This window comes from Suncus etruscus, chromosome 15 (assembly GCF_024139225.1).
Source record: "Suncus etruscus isolate mSunEtr1 chromosome 15, mSunEtr1.pri.cur, whole genome shotgun sequence".
NCBI classification, from domain to species: Eukaryota; Metazoa; Chordata; class Mammalia; order Eulipotyphla; family Soricidae; genus Suncus; species Suncus etruscus.
The window spans coordinates 40,510,937-40,530,739 of NC_064862.1; the positions used below are offsets into that span (position 1 = coordinate 40,510,937).

The window sequence follows — 19,803 nt, forward strand, 5'->3', positions numbered from 1 at the left end:
CTGAATAATGATTTAATTTCACATTTTCTTTGCTTTCCTCCTGGGCTTTTGAATTGTGTTTGTATATTTCCTCATTCTATATTTCATCTTTATTATCACTTTTCATATTCTCTATCTTCACTTTTTATGCTGACAGCTGGGTATTTGCTTCTTAATTATCTTATGACTAAGTGATTCTTTTACTTGTTTTAGTCGATTAGGTTTGAAATAACCACGATTGTAACTTGCATTAAATTTTTTATTCTTTTTTACTTCAACTTTTATAGTTCCTTGCTATTTATTCACTTAAAAATGTTTAACTTTAATACTATGACCATGTCTTATGCCATTATTTTATATTCAGAAAGCAATTCAAAATAGTTTTCTCCAGGAGAGCATTTATTAGCTTATTCAGCTTTTATCAGTTTCTATTTGGAGCTTGTAACTGCTACCAATATGTGATCACTTTAGTTTGATTTTGAGGTCTTATTTTAAACAGTATGTCTTGGATTTTTAGCTTGTACTTCACAGTAGTATAATTTATCATCACTGCAGGAATAGCACAACCATTCTTTGTTGTAGTTAGCACAACCATCTTCTCAACCATCAGTTTTATCTCATTAGCCCTTTTAACTTCCTCACAGTTTAAAGGACAATTTCCTCTTCCTGCTTGTCTAAGCCCTTGCTTTGTTTAGTTTCTGATTATATTAGAGTTCTTCAACCTTGGATTACTTTCTCTTTTCTCTGTAGGAAGATAGACTCATAGAGTGCACAGGAAAGATTTAGCAAAGTCCTGAACATAGATGTATGGAGTAAAATTTGTTGATAGAAAAGTATCAAAATGGAGCAAGGAAAAATAACTTGTAATAGTTTTAATATCATATATGCTGAGGTTTCTTAAAAGATTTAAAGCAGCAGGAATAAAATAAACTCATGGTGAGACAATAGCGATATTTATTATGGCATTATTTTTTTATTATGGCATCATTAATAGGAATTTTTGTCTTCTGTGAATTGAGACAACAGAGTTGTTTTGTTAGCATTTGTGTTAATGTAGCAAATGTGAGAAAGAAATTAAGCCAAGTCTATTTACTGTGATAAGGATTCATACAAAATTATAAGTGAAAACTCTTTTCCAGACAACAAATAGAAGTTGACAGACGTTTTTTAGATTGACATCCTGGGCATCTCTGCAGATACTAATTTCATGGATATAAAGAACTGGTTGACAACTCTATTTAGGGCTTATGAAATATGCCATGGTTTGTGTGGAGCTGATATGCTTATCTAGCTACTTGTTTTATGTTCGTTTACTCTGTTGCACTGATCCCTAATAATACTAAATTCTCCAGGGGATTATCAATTGCTATTACAACAGCATGTTTTGATACTGTAACAAGAACAGAAAAGTTAAATGTGTGCTCTATGGTATTTTTTTGAGGACACTGTGATCTCCTTTCTCTTAACACTCATTTCTTCTCCTTCACTTCAAGGGTATTCAATGGCTTTATTGATTTTTTTCATATAATAGTAACACAATATTAAGAGAGTCCTTACACCAAGGTTGATGTCAGATATAGTGTTTCAGTAGCAGAAGACAGAAAAAGCCAGGCATGGTCCTTCTTTATCTTCATACAATCCTAAAGTTGCCTCTTTTTATTTTTTGAACAGTTTCACTTTCTTTCTAACATCATTAGAGGTGTTCAGAATACAAAATATTTACCCTAATCTATAAAATTCTGCCTTTTGGAAGTTACAGATTGACCTTGATTATTGCATAATAGAAAAGATAGTATTGTAAGTATCATCTTTATTCATGAATTTCCATCACCCCTGATGGAAAATATAGAAAATATGAAAAATAGAAAATACATGCTAGTCATCTTGATCAATATGCTCCCAAATACCTTGACAATAGCCCACTGTCATGCACAAAGTTCAAATAAAAGCATCTATATTTATAATACACACCATTCTGCTATGGGTTCTCAGATTAAAAAGGCTCATTGAAATAATTCAGTTGAGACCAAAAGATCAGATTCCTAATCTAGAACAGAAATGATGTAGATTTTAAAGAAAAGAAATGTGATGTTCTGTTTATGTGCCCTGATAAGCAGAAAAGGCTACTGTGAAGTGAAAAGAAAATGTTGGCACCTAGATAAAGGCAAGAGACTAGTGTCCTGAGGAATTTATATATCTATATTTATATCTTTGATTTCAGTTTTTCCTGAAGTCTGGCTATAGCCTTGCTTTTGTGGTTTAGGTGAACCTCTTGGGATTCCCCCCAGCATGTTTCTCCTTCTGCTTTAAACTGCCTTGGGTATATTTCTAATAATTTTCAGCTCCACTCATATTTTTGTCACAGAATACTACATTTCTTTTATTTCTGGGCCTTATTAGGTGTAGTCTAGTCTAATTTTTAAATGACAAAATATAGGTGATGATTGTTTCATTTGCTTCATCTTCAATAATAAATACTTTCCATTCAGAATATTAGATGTGAAAATGTGGGATAATGAGTCATTAATTGATATTCAAATTGAATATAGAAAGGGATAATTCTAAAATATTAAAACATGTTATTAAAAGGTTTTTTTTTTTTGGTTTTTTTTTGGTTTTTCGGGTCACACCCGTTTGATGCTCAGGGGTTACTCCTGGCTAAGCGCTCAGAAATTGCCCCTGGCTTGCGGGAACCATATGAGATGCTGGGGATTGAGCCACGGTCCTTCCTTGGCTAGCGCTTGCAAGGCAGACACCTTACCTCTAGCGCCACCTCACCGACCCCATTAAAAGGTTTTTAATGCATTTGGTTCTGTCTTGTTAGAGCTCTGTTTTTTAAGTGAAACCACTAAAAGTCGTGATTTAAAAATGTTTAAGTCTGCAGGTACATTGATAGTATTAAGAAACTAAATATTGGGGCCGGGCGGTGGCGCTGGAGGTAAGGTGCCTGCCTTGCCTGCGCTAGCCTAGGACAGACCGCGGTTCGATCCCCCGGCGCCCCATACGGTCCCCCAAGAAGCCAGGAGCAACTTCTGAGCGCATAGCCAGGAGTAACCCCTGAGCGTCACAGGGTGTGGCCCAAAAACCAAAAAAAAAAAAAAAAGAAACTAAATATTGGGGCCCAAGAAATAGCATGGAGGTAGGACATTGGCCTTGCATGCAGAAAAACAGTGGTTCAAACTCCAGCATCCCATATAGTCCTCCGAGCCTGCCAGAAGCCATTTCTGAGCATAGAGCCAGGAGTAACCCCTGAGCGCTGCCGGATATGACTTGAAAAACCAACAAACAAATAAAAAACAAAAACAAGAAACTAAATATCGGCTGGAGCAATAGTGCAGTGGTAGGGCATTTGCCTTGCATGTAGCTGACCCAGGCGGGACCTTGGTTCGATCCCCAGCATCCTATATGGTCCCCCAAGCCAGGAACGATTTCTGAGTGTAAAGCCAGCAGTAACCCCTGAGTGTCACTGCGTGTGCCCCCCCAAAAGAAACTAAATATCCAAGCCAGAGTCAACAACAATAAAAATGAGACCCAAATTTTAAAATTCAAACTTAAAAAAATTAAAAATTGGCCTGTGATAATGGCAGGTGTGTGTGTGCTGGGTGGCATGGAAACATTAGTAGAGGGAGCTTGATATTGGTTGTTGTGTTGGTGTTGAAACATTGTCGAAAACTCAACTACGAATAACTTTATAAATCACAATGCTCTAAATAAAAAAATACTATAGACATAAAAATGTATGATGGCTTCAGAGATAGTAGAGAGATTGTTGCATGTGTTGTTCATGTGTTGCAAAAAACTGCAGCAGCAACAATGGTTCTAATCTAGCACCACATATGGTTCCCGAGTACTGCCAGATGTGGTCCCAAGCACAGACCCAGGAATGGTTCCTGAGCACCGCTGCACGTCTATACCCCCCAACCCCAAAGGTAAAAGTCATTTGGCTCAAACATTTATCACTAAACTCCCGAATAAGATCTCTGCTAGGTGATATCTACTATCCTTTGCTGTAGTGCCAGAGTTTTATTTTGCTACATCATAGAAATTAACAGAGGGCCCGGAGAGATAGCACAGTGGCGTTTGCCTTGCAAGCAGCCGATCCAGGACCAAAGGTGGTTGGTTCGAATCCCGGTGTCCCATATTGTCCCCCGTGCCTGCCAGGAGCTATTTCTGAGCAGACAGCCAGGAGTGAGCCCCTAAGCACCGCCGAGTGTGGCCCAAAAACCAAAAAAAAAAAGAAATTAACAGAGAAAAATGTATCATAGGTTTTTATTATAATTTTTCAAGTCATATTTTTCAATTGTTACTCAAATATATACATTGGTGTTATGCTTTTTATATAGATATGCATGCGGCACAAATATGTTTCTGTAGCATTCTGAGGTGCAGAGAATCCCAAATTAATTCTGGTCTGGGTGAGGGAATTGAGTAATTCTGAAAGTAGGAACTGGATGGTGCTAATCTAAAAAAACTCAAGGCATCTGAATGCTCTTATGTCATCTTGATTTGCGACAGACAATCTCCTTGTCTTACATCATGGTACCTGTAGCACAGAAATATAGAATCTTATCTTCTGATGTGGTATTTTTGGTCAGAAATTAATGAAGTTGAAACTCATTTAGTGTTGAATAAGATAATTGGACATCACTACATACCAGTATTTTTTTCTTTTGAAAGTACATGATGCAGACAGAGTGAAGAGAAACCATTTTGGAAAGTGGATTTAATGTTCTACTTTGTTTTAACCTACACGCTTAAATTTAGTTTTAGTTAATATGAAGTTTTCCATTTGGACATAAATTTCAAGATAGGTGGTTCGCTAAAAGTCACTTTACAAAAAAGAGGAATGAATAGGTAGAGCAGAGTGAACTTTAGGAGTCATAAAATGGGGGCCAGAGCGGTAGTGCAAGAGGTAGGGCGTCTGTCTGCCATGAGTGCATAGCCAGGAGCAACCCCTGAGCCTCACCAGGTGTGGCCCCCAAACAAACAAACAACAACAAAAGAACAAACAAAAAACCAAATAAGAGTCATGAAATTGTTCTGCATGAAAGAACAATGGTGAGTACTTGTTTCTGAGGAAGTGAAGGAACCAGGTGCCTCTGAGAATACCATCTGGGTGGCATATGTGAAAGACAATCTGATTGATTTTTACCCAGGCAATCTGACTGCCCTTTATTTAGTTGATCAGCTGAGTTGTTTTGTGTAACAAATCAGGCTGATCACTTTTTACATCCTTGTATCCTTATTAATATATATAGCCAATTAGGCAACAGTGGTGAAAATGCTTAAAGCATATAAATATAGGTCATGGATTCTAGGCCTTACTTCCTGAAAGAGAAATAAGCTACTGCAAGAATCTGGTGCAAAAGAGAAGCTGCTAGTTTTGTAAAGGAAGAGCTACTGAAAAAAAATTGCCCTAAACAGAGGTTGCTACTGACCTCTTGTAGTTATAAATAGAGAACTATAACAGTCATATGGTTGGCATATGGTTCCTTTTTCTCTCTCTCTTTTTTTTTAATTTTTATTTTGACCAAAGTGGATTACAAATCTTTCACAGTAATATTTTAGGTACACAGCGACATTGAATCAGGAGCATTCCCACCACCAATGTTGTCCTCCCTCCACCCCTGTTCTCAGCATGCATCCTATATCCCCCTCCTTTACCCCTCGGGATGGCATATGGTTCTTAATACCCTCAAAACTCCAGAAGCCAGACACTTAGACATTTGTGCTATAAAAATTATATATTTCTAAGAACATATGGAATAATTAACATGGAGTGAATCCTAGTGTAAGCTATTGATTATGGTGCTAATGGCGTTTTAATATTGGTTATTACAAGAAATATGTCATTCAGGGCTATAGTGGGTAGAGCTTTTGCCTAGCACGAAATTGACCTTAACTCAATTCCTGATGCGTATGGTTTCCTGATGCATGGTTCCTTAAGAACTGCCAAGAATAATTCCCTAGCACAGAGCTAAAAGTAAGCCCTACCCCCCCCCAAAAAAAAAAAAAACAGAAAGGAAAGAAGTATATCATCTAGTAGGGGATGTTGATAATAATGAAGATTGTATTATGTTTTGCTGTAAAAAGAGATATGAAGCTGTACTTTCCACATTACTACTCCACTAAAAATATTCACAAAATATGGTAAATATTAGTCTTTGAACAAGTATTCTAGTTTCTAAAATGTTCTTTTATTTTAATTGCCTAAGAGCTATTTATGATAGGTCCATTATATTTATATTTTATAAGATTGAAATGATTTTTTATTATAGCCAATATAATATGATCAGACTTGTGTTTATGATACTGACAGAAATTACTGGACTCCACACCACTGTGCCCAAGATCCCCTACTACTGTCCCTATGTCATTTCTTTTTTTTTTTTTTTTTGTGGTTTTTGGGTCACACCCGGCAGTGCTCAGAGGTTACTCCTGGCTCCATGCTCAGAAATTGCTCCTGGCAGGCACGGGGGACCATATGGGACGCCGGGATTCGAACCGATGACCTTCTGCATGAAAGGCAAACGCCTTACCTCCATGCTATCTCTCCGGCCCCCCCTATGTCATTTCTATTTCATCTTTTCATCCTTCCTCCCCTTTCCCAAATACTATTTAGTAATTTGAGTTTTGTAATATAAGGTCAAGAGTTTGTCATATCTCAATAGCATCTATACCCTTGTTTAAGTAAAATTTAAACATGGAATTTACAAAGATCATCATGAAGGCATTTGATAAGAGGAATTATTTGATAAATTATTTTGTACAATCATGAATTACTCTAGTTTTATGATAATCTAGGGATGTCTGAAAAAAGCACCACATACTAGGAACATCTGGTTTTAAGACTTTTTGGTTTATGTATTTCTGGAGCCATACATGATAGTGTTTGAGGATTGTTCCAAGCTCAGTGTCTAGTTGTCACACTTGATAGTGTTCAGAGGACCATTCAGTGCCCAGGATGAACACCTGGGCCACCTACATGAAATACATCTACTCAGCCCTTTAAGCTATCTCTCCAATTTTACATTATTGAAAAAGAGTCTGAAAGTTGGAGAGAAGAAATTTATCAAGTAATTGAAATCTCTAAATGGACTGGATATTTTCTGATTGCTTTATAGCCTGGTTGCAATTGCAGACTGGAGAAAATTTGTACAGTGTATAAACTACACTATAATGTGGTTTATTAAGGTGGCCTTTCTGCTCCTGTGAGTGACTGTGGACAACCACAAAAATAATTCCACAGAAATTCCAATGTGAAGAGTATTAAGTAAGGATGTCTTGAAAAAATATGTGTTCTGTGTATTTTATACTATTTTTGGAAAATAATATGGCTTTATGTGGTATTCTGCAACTCAGTCAACTTGCTCATGTAGAAGATTCTTAAAAAATATATATTTATGAGACAGCAACAACATTTCTAATAGAATAAAGAAAGTAGGACACAATGGAGATTGTCAAGTATGTGATTATGGTATGATTGAATTTGATTCTATAAAGACATCCAAATCTGAATTACGATGCCAGTAAGTAAGAGAGACAATGATGCACAGGACAGGAGTATCCTGTCCCACAGAGAATGCAAAATAAAGACCTGATTTTACTGGACATTGAGATAGAGAAGAGAGGCAGTAGGGCAGTGGAAGGAAGGGAGTGAGAGTACAATCCTTGGAGAAAAAACATGGCACCAAATAAAGATGAAGTGACTACTGGAATTAATATAAAACTTACCTGGATTAATTAAAAAAAAAACTAGAATCTAGAGAAACCATATGTTTTAAAATTCCCAATGATGGGGCACAAACTAACAGGAAGAAAGAATTCAGTGATGACATAGAAATTCCTCCAGCAACCAGATATGACCAACCTCGGACTTTCTCTGCCTTTCTTTACTGTGGTATCCATCTCTATGAACTTCACCATCTCTGCTTCCTAGGCTCACTGTAATGTAACCTTCTGTGGAATGAACATAGCTAGAAGACTGATAGTCCTAATATGCAGGTAGTTACTTACAGCCTATCTCTACCTGTCCAGGGAATAAATGGTTGATATGAAATCTCTGGCATAATAGGAATTAAATGGAGGAGAAAATTGGCTTAATTTTGCTCTTAGTTTCCCCATTATTTAAATTTATTAATGTCCTACCTGATCACTCAACTTTCAGGTTCTAGTATGATACCATAATGTATTTGTTATATAAAGAAGGTTTTATTCAAGAATAAATATCACCATTTGGACTCTTCTATAAAAGGACTGGTTCTAATTTACTCAGGTTTATCAGTTTTAATGCTGTTAAGAGAAAAACACTTGAGAGTGTCACAGCTGAGTAAATATTAATGAAAAAATAAATACTTTAGGTAGGTAACTAATAATAAGCCACACAGGCCAGCCAAGTTGTTTTATTTTAATTACTTTTAATCCCTCTTTCATGTCAAAAGAGAAGGGGAAGAAATCTCACTAAAATCCAAAAATCCTATCCTCAAACCATATAAGCAAAAAATACCTTATAAATGTTGCTATAAAAAATTGCCATGGCCAATTGTTAATACACCAATACTATCTACAAATACATTGTTTAAACATGAGATTGCTATTACTCAGCGGGTTCAATAGTTACAGTTCAGCTTTCACAATTAGTCATAATTAAGGAGTTAAAATTAATGATGTTATTCAATTTCCACCCCATTACCTTGACTTTTTCTTAGAACCATTCATCAGTGCTGTCCTCCTTTATTAGAAATCACAAGTTTAATTAACCATAAATTCATCAAAGAAACACAATACACTTGATGATATCTTGGGAAGGTAAATATCTGATGCAATTTTGTTAATTCTCAAAGTCTCTGAAGCATTATAATAAACTACTCAAGATATCTCAAGACTTGATTTCACAACCCATTAACTATAGACATTTAACCAGTGCTGAAGAAAAAAAAATAAAACACACCTGAAATAAACACATGTAAAAACACACACACACACACACTGAAATGGATTTTTAGTAATTGGTTTTAACCAGTCATCTGACATGTCTATTATTCCCTCAGGTTTTTGGGTGTTTTTTTTTTTTTTAATGGTCCCATATATGCCTCCATTTAGGGAACTAGAATTCCTTTTTAATTTTTTTTTTTTTTTAATTTTGGGCCACACCGGTGATGCTCAGGGTTGCTCCTGGCTTGGGAGACCATATGGGACTCTGAGGAATTGAACCACTGTCCATCCTGGGTCAGCCGCGTGCAAGGCAAATGTCCTATGGCTGTGCCATCTCTCCAGCCCCTAAAATTCCTTTTTCTTCTTTTTTTTGGGGGGAGGGGGGCTCACGCCCGGCTGCACTCAGGGCAGCCTGGCTCTACGCTCAGAAATCGCCCCTGGCAGGCATGGGGGACCATATGGGTTGCCGGGATTTAAACCACTGTCCTTCTGCATGGAAGGCAAACGTCTTACCTCCATGCTATCTCGCTGGCCCTGTATTCCTTTTTCTAATAAAAGATTATTGGTTTACCTTTGTGTGATATCTTTGAATGTCACATCAAAGCCAATTCCTAGCTATCTATAAGATATGTTCATGGGCATCACATCTAGGACTGGTTCTAAAATAGATGTTTTCTAAGAGATATTGCAATCCTAAATTGGTTAATATTAATCTATCAATTAATGACAGCTCTTTATAGGAACTGGGCTTCTAAAGAGAACATAGCGCCAGAGAGAGAGAGAGACAGGGAAGAGAGAGAGAGAGAGAGAGAGAGAGAGACAGAGACAGAGAGAGAGAGAGAGAGAGAGAGAGAGAGAGAGAAAGAGAGAGAGAGTCCTCTAAAACTTTACTGTTTATCACGCAGGAAATGTTAACTCCTAATAAAAAGCAATGATCTGACAGTGCTAAAGGAATGTGGTTAGTAGAAAACTATGTAAGGTTCTTGAGATTCATCCCGACCACAGGGATGAGACAATTAGATCATCTTTTTTACAGAAAGAATGTAAAGTAGGTGAGGGGAGTCAAAGGGTTAAGAGTGATAGGGTATCATTTGCATTTGAGAGTGACATATTTGAAGAGGTAATAAATATGTTTTATTGTGATTTTTTAAAAATGATTTTGTGAACACCAACTAAGCTTACAAATAAAAAAATAAGTGAATGGATTAATGGAATGAAAACAGAACTCCCTGAAGGTATATGTTACTTTTGTCAGACTAATATCTCTTTTCTTTTTATTAATAATTGCATGTAGAAATACATACTGCTCATTTGTATAGCTACAGCTTCATTATGACATGTAATCCTATCGGCTTGTCATTTAGTTTGCTACCTTCCTTCCCCACCCCCCACCCCATTTCCAAACAAACCTCTAGAAGAAATATGAGATTTGAGAGGAGGGACAAAGGACTAAAAGCTTTGGAATTGATCAAAGGGTGGTGTTAGAGAAAATACTCCTTTGAGTCACTATAAACTGATGGACTTCCCTTTCCAGGAATGTGAGTGTTGAAATCTTTGGTACTACTTTTTTCTTTTCCATTTGCTATTTTTATGAAAATCAGCTGAGTTTTGTGGCTTGCAACCAAAGGAGATAAGTGTATTTACTCACTTTGCTTCCAAGACAACTTCCAACATGGCATTATGGATAGAAAAGTTCAAACTGCAGGAAGCAAGGAATATCTAGGGATACTTCTTCAGGATGCTTGTTTCAGTGTTATTGATTTAAGCAAAGGCAAAGGCAAAGAAGTCAGAATGAAAGAACAAAAAAGAGCAGCCTGCTCACAAAGGAAGGGTCTCCAGATAATACACATAACAACTAAAACTGACAGAGATTTCCATAGGCATAAGTATGAAATAATTTGTATATTCCAGCATCATGTAAAAAGGAAGCATGATTTCTGATTTCACTCACAAAACTTATTCATCCTTCAGAAATTGTGTGTCAATGACTGTTGAGTGTGACCCTAAAACCAAATCAGCCCCGTTAAACAAAGAGAGCAAGTTATTGGTAGTACTTTCTTCAGGAGGCAAAAGGAGTAAAAACGCTTTTGTCTCTGGATTTAAATGGATTTAAGTGCCTACTTTCCTCTTCATCAACTAAACACTTACACTGTTCTTCAATGACAGATCCTGAAAGGTACAAACCATAGGCCATAGATTCTATTATAGATAACATAAGACTTTGAGTACCTGAGACTTGAGATTAAAGTTCCGTTAAGAAATGAGGTTTTGTTATTTGGGTTTGTTGTTTATGTTTTTTTGTTTGGGTCCAACTGCTTTTGGTTCTGTACTCCTGTTTCTATGCTAAGGGATCACCACCAGTAGGCCTCAGGGACTATATATGGCTCTAGGCATTACACTCAGCTCAAGCTCATGGAAGACAAATATATTCACTGTATTATCTCTTTGAACCCTGAGATCTTATTATATATATATGTATATATATATTGGTTTTTGGGCCACACCCAGCAGTGCTCAGGGGTCACTCCTGGCTGTCTGCTCAGAAATAGCTCCTGGCAGGCACGGGGGACCATATGGGACACCGGGATTCAAACCAACCACCTTTGGTTCTGGATCGGCTGCTTGCAAGGCAAATGCCGCTGTGATATCTCTCCAGGCCCTTATTATAAGAATATTTATGAACCAATTTTTCTAACAACAAAATAGTTTCAGGATTTTTGTTTGTTTATTTATTTATTTTGGCTTTTGGGCCACACCCAGCAAGGTTTAAGTTTACTCCTGCCTCTACATTCAGGAATGATTTCTGGTGGTGCTCAGAGTTCATATGGGATACTGGGAATTGAACCCCGGTCAACTATCTGCAAGACAAAGGCATTACCTGCTGAACTATCATTCCAGACCCAGGATTTTAATATTTATAGTACACCTCTCACTTAGGAAGTAAAAGTTGCCAATATCTAGTACTAGGACAAAGAATCTTAAGAGTATAGAAAAACAGAGGCTTGGCAAGGAAAAGAGTGATGAAAAATTTATTGGAAAATTAAGAAAGATTATTTTGCAGGCCAGGGCATTCAGACCACATCCAGCAGCACTCAGTTGTTACTCCTGCTCAAACTCTGGAAACTGTATGGGATGCCAGGGATCAAATCTGGGTGGGCTACGTGCAAGGCAAATGCCCTACCCACTGTGCTATCTCTCCAGCCCCTCTTTTTTTTTTATTTATTTTTTTAACCCAGGCAAGTCTGTTATCTCTGAGGCTTAAGAGAGTAGAGTTGCTAAAGAGGAGTAGGACTGGCAAGTGACGTATGTTTTGTCTCAGGATTAGTGTTTAGCAAGACCTTGCACTTGGTTTAATACTCTGCTCTCAGGGACTTTGAAATCCCTAAGATTTTAGAATCAGTGTTTTGCACTTTCATTTTGCACTAGGTTCCACAAATTATGTTGGCCTTAGGAGTTATGATAGTGCTCCAACAGTTATAAAGCACCGAGTGTTTCCCCAATGATTTCCATTTTCAATCCCCAGGTCTGTGAGCACAATCTCATACAAAGAACTTTGTTGGTGTGATAAATAATTTTGACATTGAGAGATGATCCTGGATTCTAGGTGGGTGCCATGTAATCATAAGAGTTCATAAATCAATATTTAAAAAAGGGAGGTAGTGAAGCTAGGGTCAGTAAGAGACAGCATGTGATAGTGGAAAAGGAATACAGGGGCTTCTAGAAACTGGAAAAGGAAAGATTTTGAGCCTTCTAGAACCTCTGCCTACTGATCCAACTTGGACTTCTAACCTCCAGCAGTGTAAATGAGAAAGAATTTGCTTGAAGATACTAAATTGTGGTAATTATCACAGAAATGCTAGACAACTCATACATGGGACATGATTGTCTTGTGAAGTCTTATAAATTTCTAGAAAGCAAGGATAAAATTAAAAGCAACAATTATTTATTCTACACTATATGCTAGGCACTACATTAAGCCTTTTAGGCATATATATCATTTTGCACAGCCGAACAATGATGAAGAGCATCCGTGTGTTCTAGATGAAGAAATAAGCGGGCAGCCCGGGGTTAATTTGTCTAAGAATAAATGGGATTAAACTTCTTCCCGATCACTTGGGTTTGTCTTGAACGCTTATCTCCATCGCTATATTAATCCATTTTAAATAAACTTTTGGGTCCATACTCATTCTTGATCGTGCTGCTTCGGCTGCATGCATCGGCCTAGGGGTGAGTGTGAGAGCAGGCAGAGGACAAGGACTCCACCTCCAACAAACAAGGTAAACTGCAGGTGACTTGTCTAAGAGACACAGGCCAACATAGAGTTGAAGCTAGCCCTAAAAAGTGACAAGAGACAAAGAAAGCAAGCCCTTCCTTTCATTCAAGGCCAAAAGGTCTTGCATCCTCAGTTCCCCATTTGTTCAGGGCAAAACCCTGAACGTGCAAACCCTGGACGTGTGTGCCATCCGCGTGCAACCACACAAAGACACCTCCAGCTTTATTAGACAGGACTAAGAGGAAGGGGCCGCCAGGGGAAGACGCTCCGCTCCACCCGCCAGGCCCTCCCTGCTCTTGTTTTGGAAGCCCGCGTGGTCCCGCTCCATTGGCCGCCTCCGGACCGCCCGGAGGAAGGGCGGAGCCGCAGCGCGGCCTCCACAGTCCTACACATCTATAGTAAGTAGTTCTTCCCGGGCTTTGCCATCCGCCGCCGGGCGGGCCCCGCCTTCCCGCTAGGAAAGAAAGACTACAAATCCCACAAGGCTCCGCGCGCTCGAGGGCGGGTGGGCGTGGCCTGGGCGGCCGTCTTCCCGCGAAGGAAGGAAAAAAGGAAGGAAGACTACAAATCCCACAAGGCCCCGCGCTCGCGCGCTCGCGGGAGGGGTGTGTGGGCGTGGCCTGGGCGGGCGTCGCGAAGCCGGGGGCGGAGGAGGCGGAGCCGCCCGAGGGAGGGCATGAAGTGGGGGCGCCGGCTGCTCCAGCCTCCCCGGTAGCGGCCCGAGCGATCGCCCGCCCGCGGGAGAGAGCAGAGCGCGCACCCCGCTTCCGGCTCCCTCGCGGGCGACACTTCGGTGCCTGGAGCCTCCCCGGCGCCGGAGCCACCGCGCGGGGACTCGCTCGCCCGGCCGCCCAACGCCGCTGCCCCGGCCCCAGGCCCGGCCGGCCGGCTGGCTGGCTGGCTGGCTGGCTCTCTCGCTCGCGGCAGCGGGCGGCGGACTTGGACTTGGCCAGCATGAGCCGGGGCGTCGGGCGGGCCGGCGCGGGGCAGGGGCCGGCGGTCGCGGTGCAGCTGCTCGTCACCCTCAGTTTCCTCCCGAGCGTCGTCGAGGTCCAGGTGAGCCCCTCCGGCTCCCCGATCGCGCGAACGGGCCGCAGCCGCACTCGCCCAGCTCGGTGCGCGGCGAGCGGCCGAACGGACTCGGGGGCCTCCGACTCGCCGCCCCCCCAAAGAGAAGCGACGCGTCGGGTCGGCCGGGCCCCCGAGGGCTTCGCCGAGGGCTGGGCTCCCGTGCCCAGGGTCTGTGCGCTGCGCGTAGCGGGACTTGCCGGGGGTGCGAAGGGGAGCAGAGCGCCTCCCACCCCGGTGCAGGTTTGTGCTGCGGGGCGCCCCGGGATGGGGCCCCGGGACCCTGGGGGGCCGCAGTTCCTTTTGGCAGTTGCGCTGAGCACAGCTAGAATCGGTCCCGCAGCGGTCGCCGCTCCCCCGGACTCTATGCACTGGACAGCGGCGGGGTTCGGGGGCTGCAAGGAGGGTGAGTGTGTGTGTGTGTGTGTGTCTGAGTTTGTGGTTGTATGTGTGAGTTTGGGGTTGTGTTGTGTGAGAGTTTGGGTTTGTGGAGGGGTTTGGGGTTGTGTGTGTGAGTTTGGGGTTGTGTGCGTGAGTTTGGGGTTGTGTGTGAGTTTGGGTTTGTGGAGGGGTTTGGGGTTGTGTGTGTGAGTTTGGGGTTGTGTGCGTGAGTTTGGGGTTGTGTGTGAGTTTGGGTTTGTGGAGGGGTTTGGGGTTGTGTGTGTGAGTTTGGGGTTGTGTGCGTGAGTTTGGGGTTGTGTGTGTTTGGGGTTGGTTGTGTGAGAGTTTGGGTTTGTGGAGGGGCTTGGGGTTGTGTGTGTGAGTTTAGGGTTGTGTGCGTGAGTTTGGGGTTGTGTGTGAGTTTGGGGTTGTGTGTGTGAGAGTTTGGGTTTGTGTGTGTGGGTTTGGGGTTGTGTGTATGGGAGTTTGGGGTTGTGTATATGAGTGTGGGAGTTTGGAGGGTGTAGGGGGAGTTTGGGGTTGTGTGTGTGGGAGTTTGGGGTTGTGTGTGTGGGTTTGGGGTTGTGTGTATGGGAGTTTGGGGTTGTGTATATGAGTGTGGGAGTTTGGGGGGTATAGGGGGAGTTTGGGGTTGTGTGTATGGGAGTTTGGAGTTGTGTGTGTGAGTTTGGGGTTGTGTTTTTTGGGAGGAGTTTGGGGTTGTGTGTGTGTATGTGTGACGTGGGGTCCTCAGCCATGAGCTGGATCTTGGAGAAGTCACTGACCTGAACCCTAAGATGTTCGCTGTTTCTCCCCCCCTCCCAGCACACCCCCATCCACCACCACTCCCCAGTAGAATTTTAGAAGGCTGCCAGCTGGTGGGCACTAGGTCTGGTTTGCACCTGCTGCAAACTGGCAAAACTGCTAAGAGAAAAAGGAAGGGGGGTTGTCCTCAGGTGGCCTGATAATGAGGGGAGCTGTCATTTGAGGCAATGCTAGGGAAAAAATGGAAGGTCACTGCGATTGGAGCTGTGCAAACATTTTTTTTTTACTTTGTTCACTCCCTCACCCTCACTTAACACCCCCCCCCCGTGACATATGCACTAAATCTCAGAACACCTGAATATGCCATTTGTGTTTTATGTGTATTTTAAATCAATATTGGATTGAAAAAACGTTTTTGTTTTTATTTGCTTTGGTGCTAGGGACTTGTTAAAAATGAAGAATTTTTAACAGGCAGGGAGAATAAGGATTGATCCCCAACATTGCGGAAGAGGTTCCCAGCACCTATTAGGAACACTCCCCGAATCCAAGAAATGTGGAGTGTTTCAAAAACTCAAAAAAGGGGGCTCGAGCTGTGGTGCAGCGGTAGGGCGTTTGCCTTGCACGCTGCTGACCTAGGGCTGCTGACCTAGGACTGACCGCAGTTCACCCCCCGCATCCCATATGGTCCCCCAAGCCAGGAGTGATTTGTGAGCACATAGCCAGGAGTAATCCCTGAGCGTCAACCAGTATAGCCCAACCCCCCAAAAAAAGTCAAAAAAGAAAAAGTAACATGCAAATTCTTTAGTTCCCCCCCCCTTGCTATCTTCTGATTTTGTGGATCTAACGCAGGAATCAGTATTTCATAAATTTACTTATTTATTTATTTATTTATTTATTTTTGCTACTACTATTTGTACTTACGATTTACTCAGCTCTGCTCAGGGATCAATCCTGGAGGGCTTCAGGAGACCTCAGATGAGGTATCAGAGAACGAACCCAACAAACCCTACCCCCTGTACTATCTCCCTGCTCCCCCCCACTCAATCCCAAGGAATAGCCTTTTTAAACTTTGTAAATATATGTAATGCACTTATTGTATCTGGATCATCTTTTTGAACCACGTTTGGAAAACTCTGAAATAATATAAACCTAATGGCTGGAACGATAGTACAGCAGGTAGGGTGTTTACATTGCATGCCGCTGACTCGGGCTCCATCCTCAGCATCCTATATGGTTCTTTAAGCACCACCATGAGTAATTCCTGAGTGCAGAGTCAGGAGTAACCCCTGAGCATCGCCAAGTGTAGCCCCCTCCCCAATAAAATAAAATGTTTTAAAATGTATAAACCTGAACCTATCTACTGGTGGCAAAATTTCTGAATTGTCTCTAGAAATTATTTTCTAGGTACTGATGTGTTTACTTGTAGGGGTTACTCCTGGCTATGTGCTCAGAAATCACTCCGGGCTTGGGGGACCATATGGGGATGCCGGGGGTGGGGGGGAGTAGATGGGGGGATCAAACTGCAGTCTGTCCTAGACTGGTACAGGCAAGGCAGACGCCTTACTGCTTGCACCACCACTCCAGCCCCCCATTAAAATGTTTTAGTTGTCTTGTAGTAAAAGTATAAAAAAATTTTGAGCACATTTTGAGTAAAATGATAGGCATCTATGTATCATATCCTATTTTCTTATAAATGAGATGTTTGTTGTATAGAAAAGCAAAGAAACTAAAGAAGAAACCTACAAGTGATATCTTTCTAAATGTATAAAGCTTCTGCCTTCTCAGAAAAAAAAATTAAGGAAAGCCTAAACTTTAGAATACAAATAATGCTGTTCTAGATCATTACCCTAAGGATTTCCCAGAATCTTAAAGATCTTCGGGCAAGAGATAGCATTGCAGGTAAGGCTCTTACCTTGCATATGGCCCATCCAGTTTTAATCTCTGGCATCTTGTACAGTCCCCTTAGCAACTCCAGGAGTGATTCCTGAGTGCAGAACCAGGAGTAAGCCTGGATACTGTCAGGTGTGGCCCAAAAACAAAAACAACAGAACCCAAAACAAAACCAGATCCTGAAGATCTTGAACTCCTGCTTTACTATTTAAATGGAACAAATAGCATAAGCAAGCATTAAAGCTTTTCTTCTTCCCAAGGAGTAGAAACTAGAAGGAAATCCCATGGTAAAATATGGGCTCAAAATAGTTAGTTACATCCTTAATAGAGGAGTAAATTAATGAATCCTACTTTGTTCAAAAGGGGAAAGGAAAGAAACTTGGTAGGGGAGAGGAAAAAAGACCCCCTTGAAAGTTTATAATCATAAGCCAAATAAAGCCAACTAAAGAAATAAAGGTTTATAAAGTTTTGCATGCTACTCTCTGCCACTTGTTTTGGAAAAAGTAAATAGAAAATTTAATTTCTAGTGCCCAGTTTTTTGAGTAAAAACTAATTATCCCTCTGTAGGAATATATTTCTAACCCTGACCCTCGAGAATTATTGGAGTTAAAGTGCTAATAACAACGATCAATTAATAGCCCCGATTCATATACCATCTCAAGCTCTGTGAATGAAAGCAGGTATTAGATATTATAGACTATTAATTTACTCTTCTATTAAGGATGCAGGGTATATCCTTTGAGTTCCACCAAAACCCCTGTATTTTCTTTCTCATTCAAGAGCATTACTTGAATAAATTTTCCTTTGCTCTCCTACATACATTTTTCCTACTAATGCACTAATGCTTAACACACGATGTTAATTCTTTATTATTACATTGAAAAAATTATTAGTATTTTAAAGTTTTAAGACTCACCCATCTCTTCTGGTTTTTACTTCATTTTTCTCTTCGTTTTTATAGAAAAACTCAAATGACCAAAGAGTTGACTTAGCAATTTGAATAGGGGAGTATAGCTACCCATATGCCCTCCACGGAACAGAAGTACCTATTGGCAAAAGGCCATCTTCATTCACCGAGCATACCACTTCAGGAGAGGCACATGGAGTGTGAGGGAGCAATAAGATGCCCACCTAGCTAGCCAGATCAGCTGAAATTATGGTGATCAGTTGTCCTCTCTTCAGCACATTCTAGTAAACTGGCCATTACCACTCCAAAACGGCTTTAGTCAGGGTCACTAATGGCTGTTTTCTTTATGTTTTGCAGAAGAGTCTTAGTATGTTTTATTTGTATCTCTTCTACTCTGGACTTCAAATGATTGGCCCTCAGGATTCAAATTAGTATTCCTTACTCATTTTTGTTATCTCATTTGGCCCCTTTGCTTTCTTTTTTTGTTGTTGATGTTGTGATATGCATTAAAAATCTAAGTATATTAACCAAGCTTATCATTGATAACACAATGCTTTACACACTTAACAAAGTTGGTAAATAGGAATACAAAATTATATCTATTGACATCTCACAATGTTTTTTTTTTTTTCATGAATACTACTTTGGTTTATCAGTTAACTCACTTCATCACATGACATACAATTTATTTTTTAAAAGACAATAGAAAAATGTAAGCATAGGAGCACAATTCTTTTTCTTTTTTTTTGTTTTTATTTTTTTTAATTTTTATTTTGACCATAATGGCTTACATATCTTTCACAGTAATATTTTAGGTACATATTAACATTGAATCAGGGGACTACCCATCACCAAATTTGTCCTCCCCCAACCCCCGTTCCCTTCCTGCTACCCATATCCCCTACCATCACCCCCCTGGCTGCTAGAGTAAGTATTCCTCTCTGTGTCTAGCTTATTATTAGTGATCATATATCTGTTTGGTCCTGGTACCCTTCCTTGTTTCCAACCTCTATTTGAGAAGCGGAGCTAGATAGTTCAAGTTTATGGTTTTGTTTGAAGGAAAGAAAAGCAATAGACTGGGGTAAAAAAAAAATCAAATAAGCTGAAAATGGGCGGAGTCCTAAATCTAGAGGCTTTCAACCTCAGTTTGAGAGAGGACAGGAAAAGGTAATTGAAACACCACAATACAGAAAGAAATATCAAATAAAATATCCAGTGAGCACTACAGCAATAAAGACAAGCACCACACAATAGTCTCGGTCCTGAAATCAAGCCATGCCGGAGTGCAAAAAGCAAGAGAAAGATAAAATAAAATAAAATAAAATAAAATAAAATAAAAATTGGATACATCAACTTCAATATCTACACCAAAATAAAGAAGTAAAAAAAATCAATCAATCAATAAATATATATGTGGATAAAAGGATTATTTTGTGCTTTTTTTTTTTTTCCTTTTTCCCCCTGCATAGGCACAGTAACTATCTGGGGACATTATATAGGGATGCTTTCAACAACAGTTATGTAATTGACTCTCTAAATCTGGAGATCTCATTTCCACATATTTCTACCTTTTTAACATCCCAACTTGGTTGCTTGATATTTCAAA

The 19,803-nt window shown here is 40.4% G+C and overlaps 2 protein-coding genes across 2 annotated transcripts in view; one reads left to right on the top strand and one right to left on the bottom strand.

Annotated features, from left to right (window-relative positions):
• The window catches only part of LGALS8 (galectin 8), an 811,943-nt gene that overhangs the window by 220,342 nt on the left and 571,798 nt on the right, over positions 1-19,803 (bottom strand). The gene's annotated exons all lie outside the window — the stretch shown is intronic.
• ERO1B (endoplasmic reticulum oxidoreductase 1 beta) overlaps positions 14,137-19,803 on the top strand; it is a 53,149-nt gene continuing 47,482 nt past the window's right edge. Inside the window, exon 1 of the mRNA XM_049789042.1 lies at positions 14,137-14,242. Within this exon, the coding sequence (XP_049644999.1) occupies positions 14,141-14,242 (102 nt within the window). The 5' untranslated portion in view covers positions 14,137-14,140. The remainder of the gene's footprint in view (positions 14,243-19,803) is intronic.